The 8,547-nt window shown below is 42.8% G+C and overlaps 1 protein-coding gene across 5 annotated transcripts; it reads right to left on the bottom strand.

Moving 5' to 3' along the window:
- Positions 1-1,115: 1,115 nt before the first annotated feature.
- LOC147430628 (U-box domain-containing protein 52-like) lies at positions 1,116-8,310 on the bottom strand. Of its 5 annotated transcripts, none has more exons than XM_086493223.1 (9): positions 7,948-8,310; positions 5,858-5,979; positions 5,663-5,784; positions 5,225-5,430; positions 4,383-4,972; positions 3,882-4,028; positions 3,213-3,806; positions 2,329-3,102; positions 1,116-2,015 (listed from the first exon to the last, which is right to left on the bottom strand). In XM_086493223.1, exons 1-9 carry the CDS (start codon positions 8,138-8,140, stop codon positions 1,797-1,799), a joined length of 2,967 nt encoding a protein of 988 aa, XP_086349349.1. In that variant the 5' UTR covers positions 8,141-8,310; the 3' UTR covers positions 1,116-1,796. The 5 variants fall into 5 exon arrangements, 3 of the variants coding, with proteins under 3 accessions (XP_086349349.1, XP_086349350.1, XP_086349351.1); XM_086493224.1 differs by having other exon boundaries at positions 4,383-4,933; positions 7,948-8,309; XM_086493225.1 differs by having other exon boundaries at positions 4,383-4,930; positions 7,948-8,309.
- Between the last annotated feature and the right edge of the window lie 237 nt (positions 8,311-8,547).

Below are 8,547 nucleotides of genomic sequence, written 5' to 3'. Positions count from 1 at the left end.
CCAAAGGACAAGAAGGAGAGCAGCACCACGGGCCCGGGGGGGGGGGGGGGGGGGGGGGGGACAACAGCAATGGGAAGTGGGGCAGCAGCAGCGAGCGCTATCTCCTCGATTCAAGAACATGCATTTGAATTGACAAAATCTGGCAAAGATGACTGCCTGAATCAACTCCTATTTTGCTGCATGTCTTCAGCAGCTTGAGCTTTGGTTGATGGACGACATCCTCAACAAAACTTGGATGTGTCGACGTTCCTCTTGTGGCAGGGCTCGATTGCGAGGCATGGTGCAAAGTTGGGGATGGCTGCACAACAGTGGGTATAATATCACCTGGGCCAGGCTGAGGATGTTGCGTGAGCAGAGATGTGGCAGTAGCCGCTGACGCTGCCGCTGATGCATACGACAAAGCAGGGGTAAGAAAGGGAAGAGCAGACACCGCAAGTGTTGAAGGCACAGAGTGTGATAGACAAAATCCGGGCGTGTTCAAATGCAAGTGATTACTCAAAGGGGCAAAAGAGAGAGGGTTATCCCGGGAGTGCCAGGCTTTATTTCTCCACTGCCCGAGGCCATTCGTGCGGCTAAAGCTGTGTTCTATTTTGGACCAAACTATTTTATCGAGCTTATTTTTCTCTGTCACAATTCCTTGTAAAGCTCTTTCGATAAAAACATCATTGCCTGCCATACATTTTATGGGCTTTCCAAGACTCAAAACTAGCAAGTTGCTCTTACATTTTTATGTAAACCACACTCTCTTATACATTCAACTCTGTTCATAACAGAGCTTGTATTTCTCCTCTGATTACTGCATTACCAGTTTATTCCCTAAGTCCTCTTCTTGCACATTTTTTGAACCTTTACAGAGAATCGTTTGGGCCACATGTGACATATCTAGTGAGCAAGGGTAAGGTCAGCCACATATTTTGTGCATGCTTGAAAACCAATTGATTTTACTCTGTAGAATTCGATGCCTTTCGCAGAAGCAGGCATCTTTTCTTTGGGACTTCCATATATTCCATTTCTTGGCACTTTATCTTTGGTGGGTGTAATCTGTTTTCCTGGCACCTCACAGGAACCTACCTGATTCCATTCGTCTTAAAGTACATACGCAGACCACAAAAGAGAACTCCACATCTTGTAATAAATAAAACAAGTATTTACAAAAGAATAATGTTGCTATATATGCGTTACGAGGGAAGATATCAGACCTTTGGTGTATGTCTGGGTCATTTGTGTACAATTACCAAAGGCATGTGTTGCTAAAATTGGGTTTGTGTACAAAAACTGAGCTACATCATGAAAGACCTCAACATGTACTGGTCGAACTGAATACTGCCTCTTCTGCCAAGAAGCGATGCCGCGCCAAGCAACCACTACAATGGGAATAGCAAATGGCAAGTTGGAGAGTGTGAAGGAGGTAAATTTAGGTGAGGTATATGGTAGAAGCCCAAACTACTCCATGTCGAGGGAAGCTAGTGTACATAATTGCCAATACAAAATGAACTGCCACAGGCGGAGGAGGCTGTACATTATGTTAAATTCAATATGGAGGCACTTATACTGTGGTGTCTATATATACATGCTTACATCAACGGGAGGGGCTAGCACAACATGTTTGAAAGCTAGCTGAGGGTCTAAAGAAACAACACAAACTTCAAGAAAGCATCCATGGAAAGAATGTTTGATGAAAGTATGTGCTATTATGCCCTCTCCATATTCTTTCGTCTGTGCTATACCCTATCCATATTCGAAACTCTCTACCTGGAAGAGCCTTTTGCAGGGCTGGTTTAGGGTTTAGGACTGCCTTACAAGAGGACCATGGATTGTTCATTATTCATTAAGATCAGCCCATTCTCGTACCACTCTTTGATGTCTGATCGTAAAGAAAGATTAGGAATGAGATTGTTGTGACTGAGCACAAGATTGGTCATTGGTGACGTGTCATGCTCCTCCAGCCAAACTTTGATAGCATCATGCTCATACGTGAAACCATCAGCTGCAATGTGTGGGTTGTGCATGATTTCCTGTTCCATGATAAGACTCATTAGCTAATAGCCTTGCCCATCAGTGAACCGATCGTCAGAAAAAAATGCTATACAATTCATACCTACTCACACAAGGCCAAGCTATTGGGTTGCCTAAGTTCATCAATCTCTGTACCGGATATTTATATAAGAGAACAGACCAGCAATATGATTGTTACCTAGGTGGTTATAAAAGAGGGCTATAGCCCTCATTCCAAGAGCTGTTTCAGATGAATAGCCTGGTAACCCAATAGCTTCACCTTGCTTGAGCAGTACCCGTGTTATGTTCATTAGGAAGGGAGTATGGTGGAACCTGCAGTATGGGACAGAAAAAAGAGCCCGGAACAACGGGCGATGTACTGGAAGAAGATGACCCTGCACAGGCCATGTTCGCAGCTGCCCTATCTGCAACATTCTGAAAGCTTTCAAGTTCAGGAAGTAATTTTGTCTCCAAATTGGGGCGATGTTTCCTTCTTGGCTCCGTGCATTGCAAACTCAAACAAGCAAGAGCCATTGCCTCTGCAAGTGGCCATTCACCTGCTGACTTGTCAAGAACCTCTTCAAATCGTCCATTATCTACTGCCTGTTCAACCAAGTGAGTGACTCCCATTGCTTGTGAGCCCGTCAACAACCGCAACATGATGATGCCTAGAGCATACACATCCGATTCACAGCTAACAACACCCGTCCGCTGATAGTCTGGATCCATGTATGCCCAGGTCCCAACCAGCACAGTCTCTTTGTACATGGTTACACCGCTAAACGTAAGATTGTTGGGTACCAGTTTGGCTACACCAACATCACTGACTTTGCTAACGAAGTGGTGATCAAGCAGAATATTCCCAGGTTTCAGGTCACGATGAACAACAGGCTGTGGGCGCGAATGAAGGAAAAGGAGGGCTGTTGCAACTTCTAGACAGATTCGAAATCGGACGTACCACGGTAGAGGAGGAGTGTCATCTCTACAAGTCAAACGGTCCTCTAGGCTACCATTGGCCATGTACTCATAAACAATACAGCCCTTCTCAGGACATGCTCCGAGCAACATCACCATGTGTGGGTGATGAATGCGACTCAATAGCTCGACCTGGAAAAATAAAATCACCAAACAAGTCATAAGAAAAGTAACATGGTTGCAAAGCATGCGACTAGACCTCTGTCGGTTCACAAGCTAATGCAGAGTTCACTTGCACTCACTTCTCTCTGAAATTCTTTATGTCCTTGCGAGCCATCTGTAGCCAAAACCTTGATTGCGACTGTAGTGTGACGCAATTTGCCTTTGTAGACTGGTCCATATCCACCTTGCCCTAACTTGTTCTCTTCATGAAAATTATTTGTTGCTGTTTGTAGTTCTGAAAAGCTATATTCTGTGTACTTCTGCTCCTTCCGCAAAGCGATGAGTGCCTCTCGTTTTGCAAAAGAATCCTGCAAAGCTCTCTCCTCAGCTGCTTTCCTTAGCTGGCATTCTTTTTCCAGCTGTTTGGTTACCTCTTCAAGCCTTGAACTTGTTTCTAGGCACCTGCATCTTTCAGCTTGAAGTTCCTGTTCGGTTAACTTTGCTGTCATTGCGAAGGCATCTGCCATCCTTCTTGCAGTCTCCAAGTCATTTTGTGTCACAACATGTCTCCTTTCTTCGTCTGCCAGCCTCTCTTGTAGAATCTCTTGATCCCGAAGAGCTGCTTGTAACATGGCTGCTGCTCGATCAAGTTCCTTCTGGTAATAATTTGCTTTCTGTGAGGCGATTCTTGCCTCATTCAAGGCAGCATCTCGATGCCTTTCAAACTCGCAAATCTGCAAGAACAGAGCCACAATTTTGCATCAGAGCTGTTTAATGGTATGCTAAAGAAGTACACCACAAACAAGCACCTTTTTCTTGGCAGTCTCAACCATCTCCTCTGCCATTTTGAAGTTGCTTGCTTGCCTCTCAGCTTCCCTCTGAGCCCACTGTTGTGAAGATTGCTTCACTTCATTCAGCTGGCGATGCAGCAAATCAAACTCCAAGTTTGGAGGAGCCTGTATCCACTAGCAAATCAGAGCTCTTTCCTTCCTACTCAACTCCATCAAATGATTATGAAGTACAAGAACGGAAGAAGTAGATCACACAAAATGACAAGAGATTATGTTCCCTACGTTTGCATCGCAGCAGCTGAGCAAACAGGCCCACACAGACATGTCAGTCTTGGGTGTGAAAATGTACACGACCAAGGCTGTGAAAGACCATGTATCCTTTTACATGAGGAAAGCCATCATAGCTAATTCCTCACTAGTGTGTAAAATGAGAGGAAAAAATGCACCTGCAAGCATTCCTGTCGCCTCATGCACATATGTTATACATCACAATGCACTTCAAGAGTGAAGAACTTCTACCTCATTTCCGAATGCTGGGCTTGAATCCATTTGAACACTTTCCATCTCATTCAATGAAGTTTGTGATTCAAGAGTACTTGATCCTGTCGAATTTTCCATCTCCAAGCTAAGCTGAGAAAGTGCATCACAGTCATTGATGTTTGTTACCACCAGTTGGGGCAAATCCATCAGTTTATAAAGGCTTCCATTTGCACCTAATGAGTTAGCTAAACTACCCAAGTCCTCCATGTGCACACTAGGTGGATAGCTTTTCCCTGGAGTAGCCACAGATGTGTGGATTGCCAAAAGTGCTCTATCGTTGTCATGTCCTTGCCAGTGATCAATCCTATGAGGTCCTTGATGAAAGGGTGTGGCTGGTGCAGATCCAGAAAATCTACTTGGAGGCAGGGTTGAATGGTTCCTTAACATCACTTTGGTAGCACTTTGAAGTCCCACATTGTCATTGCTATTTGGAATCAGCCATTCCCAAGGCTCTCGTGAAATATCCATGGAAGCACTTTGTGTCAATTTCGAATGTGACGTAATGCATTGGCCTACAGACTCCATCCCTCCTACACCATTTCCTAAGTTAGTCACTATCATCGATGGACCTGCTTTTGTAAACACAACAAAATCACACTTCGTATACAAAAAGAACACGTTTCTTGTTTGTCCATGATATCAATCAATTATGACGTGCACACATGTGAAAAATCAGTTATGACATGCACACAGTCACTCAAAGCAGGTGCATTAGTTAACCCAAATGACATAACAAGAAATTCATAATGCCCTGTTTGTGTCCTGAATGCAATTTTAGTGTGCCTCTCTCTTATCTCTCACATATAAAGAAGACCACGTACCTTCAATGGCTTCGCCACTTGAAGTGCTTGCTTCGCTCCTCAAGGAACTGCTGTCATCAGCTGTTGATAATACAGATGAGTTTAAGTCAGCAGGCTGTGTTGCATCCTTTACAGAGTACAGCTTGCCTCTACGAACAACCATCACGCAGCAGAAGTCTGGAGCATGTTTGGCTACATAAGCTGAGATACTTTCTTTTTTCAGAGCTCTGAAAAAAATATCACAGAACATATCAAAATGTTCTCAATGTCAATGAAGTTTCTGTTGCATACCAAGAATCAAATCACCTAAGAAATTTGGCAGTACCTTGAACAAACACAAGAACCTCAAAAAATACGAAAATATACATCTGACAGAATTTGACCCCTGTCCACCTAGCTAACTAATATGGACCCTATGAAGAGCACGTATCAGGAGCATGTGGTACTCATAAATCATACCTTGTAAGAGCGTTTTGCGAAGACGTTTCCAGGACTAGCTGAGTGATCCCCAGTTTGGATATTTGATCCACAACCTCTTTCTGAATTGAATCGTTCTCTGAATAACATAGCTCAGATGTAACCTGCAATCAAAAATCTCTTAGGATGATGCTTTACCGATTAAGAACTGTTCTTTACATTGTCTGGAAAGTATACCTTGCTTCTGTTACATAACTTTATGTAGTTATTGACAAGTCTCTTTGTGTCGAAGTAGCGATCTTCTTGAAATCTTTTCACTATCTCTGGGTTCACTTCATCAACTGGGAGCTTGCCACCCACTGAAAAACAGACCAACCTTTGAGCATTGAACAATAGCCAACTGAGTAAAGTAAAAAACAAATGTGTTGTTTGTATGTTATAAGCATGACAACTAGAACAAGCTATTCAACTTGCTCATATATGATCAGTGGTATAAAGTTAAAAGGACTTGAGATGGAGTCTGAGAAATTAATATCCACCCATGTCTTTAAAAGCATCCCCAAACATCATATTTCAAAAAAGTATTGGATCATAACATTTTAAAAAAAGAACTAAATAGGATTGAAAATTATCAACTTTGACTAGTGATAAAAGGATCATTTACAAATTATATTCCAAAAAAGATTTCAATACATATACCTTCATAAGTTCAGAATAGTCTGAACTCACGAATTATAAGAGGGAATACAGCACTCATAAAACTATAAAAGCAAGAGACACAAGAAAAGGAAAAAAAAAAAAAAAACTAAATCACTTTACTTGCTACGAAACAAAACATTATAACTTTAATTTTTTTTTAGAAAAGGCGTGCGCAAAATAAGTTGAAACAGTTAACTTGGCTAAAACTTAAAACAAGTATATAAAATGTCTTCAAAAGGCCAAAATGGCCTATGGAGAACCTATTATACCAAAAGTTACAGCCCAATAGAATCTGACACTCTATCTGGAAAGCTATGAAAATAGAAAATGAACAGAGAATTTAAAATATGAGCCTATCAAACATCAATGGGTAGGTGGGAGGAGTAGCAGAGTAAACATGAAATGGAATGAATGAGAGAGAGAGAGAGAGAGAGAGAGAGAGAGAGAGAGAGAGAGAGAGAGAGAGAGAGAGAGAGAGAGATATGAAATGAAATGTTATATTAAGCGTCTTCAAAAGGCCAAAATAACCTATGAGACCAAAAGTTACATCCCAAAAGAATCTGATACTCTATCTGGAAAGCTATGAAAATACAAAATGGAGAGAAAATCTAAAATCTAGGTGTATCATACATTGATGGGTAGGTGGGAGGAGTAGAAAAGTAAACATGGTGAACAAGGTAGGGGGGGGGAGAGAGAGAGAGAGAGAGAGAGAGAGAGAGAGAGAGAGAACCGAAATTGGAACAACTAGTAGGATATTTAATAAGGGAGAGCCCAGACATGAGGGACCATAGGTTGTGGCTTAAGAGAGAAATGGCATGCTGCCTAAGGTAGTAGAATCACCAAGGTAGAGGTGGTGCATGGGAGGAGGACAACTGGAGCAAAGGGTCTGATCACATGAAATATTGTTCAAGGTAGAGAAGGTATTTGGGTAAGTGAATTTGTTAGGGTCCCTCATGTGCTATGTAGGGTGCCCATATTGCTCTTCACAAAAGAATACTTACGGATTCTGAAGGCAGTGCCTCCAGAAACTTAAGGTACGGTGTATCTAGAACAAGGTAGTGATGACGCGAGGCGTGCATGAGACATAGTTATCCAACAAAATAACCAATGCACACATAACCATGCATGAGAATGAGACATGGTTATCCTGCTACGCATGCATTGGTTATTTGCATAATTACACAAGAAGTTTTGCACAAATTCTCACAATATTTCCCACATTGTGACTTACTTCAATATCATGAGCTTCTGTGAGGGAGGCGCCGCAAACCTAGCTAGGTACGATTGGGAGCAAGGGACCGTCAGCCCGCCCAATCGTACCTAGCTAGGTATGCGGTGCCTCTCGAGTAGAAGCTCATGATGTTATGCATTGTATGAAAAACATTGAGAAAGACTCCGTTTTCCTACATGAGAAAATTTCTGAATCTTCTTGTGTTATCTCTGCAGGACGTTTTGCAACTAAACCAATTTGGCATGGTTGCGCCCACCAGTAATTACATCGAACTATTGGAGCCCTGTGACCGTATCCTAATTTGTTTCTTTCAGAGCTATACAACAACCTCCTTAGAAGTTTGCTTAAAACCAAATCAGGATAAAACCATTAGCAAAGAAAAAGTTGAAGAGCTTACTGGGGTTGGGGATCCAGCTGAGATGTGGCTTCACGTGCAAGAGGTAGACATGCCCTTGCGACGGAACAATCTTTTCGAGCGCATACTTCAAAGCATTGATTCCCCTCTGCTCTCTTCCCACACACACACCAATCCTTTGGGCTGCCCCTGAACATCCCTCCTCAATTGCTTCTTTGTGTCCTCCTAATTCCATGCAGTTTGCAATCAACCTGGCATTCAGACGTGTAAGAAGCTAACAAGACATGCAAATTTTAGTGTGTAAGAATCTAACTGTATAGGAAGATTCGTCGCCCCGAGAGAGAGAGAGAGAGAAAGAGTGAGAGAGAGAGCTTCAAGAGTCCACTGCCCGCTGAGAATCTTGGGGAGAATATACGCGGTGACCGCGCGGCAGCTTCCTAGAATCTAATGCCTCAGCTTTAGGCCTAGAGTCAAGCCGTCATCGTCAAACGGCTTTAGAGTCAAGCCGTCATCATCAACGGCCCAATGCCCATGTGTGCAAATTTCAAAATTGGTCCCCACCGGGAGCGGCACTGGGCCCTCCCTTTTAAGTGCCACGGGGTCCCAAAGCATGGGATCAATGGTCCCAATTGAAAAGCGGGA

This window comes from Adiantum capillus-veneris, chromosome 21 (assembly GCF_014529385.1).
Source record: "Adiantum capillus-veneris isolate H3 chromosome 21, ASM1452938v2, whole genome shotgun sequence".
In the NCBI taxonomy this organism is placed as follows: domain Eukaryota; kingdom Viridiplantae; phylum Streptophyta; class Polypodiopsida; order Polypodiales; family Pteridaceae; genus Adiantum; species Adiantum capillus-veneris.
This window is presented reverse-complemented; position numbering and strand designations above follow the sequence as displayed.

What these genes read in the sequence shown, in the direction of transcription:
- LOC147430628 (XM_086493223.1), bottom strand. Translation starts at nt 8,140, where the DNA reads ATGGAATTAGGAGGACACAAAGAAGCAATTGAGGAGGGATGTTCAGGG. An exon ending in CAGCTGGATCCCCAACCCCA is followed by an intron (nt 5,980 to 7,947) that starts GTAAGCTCTTCA and finishes TCTGTTTTTCAG; the next exon opens with TGGGTGGCAAGCTCCCAGTT. An exon ending in TCGCAAAACGCTCTTACAAG is followed by an intron (nt 5,431 to 5,662) that starts GTATGATTTATG and finishes TATTTTTTTCAG; the next exon opens with AGCTCTGAAAAAAGAAAGTA.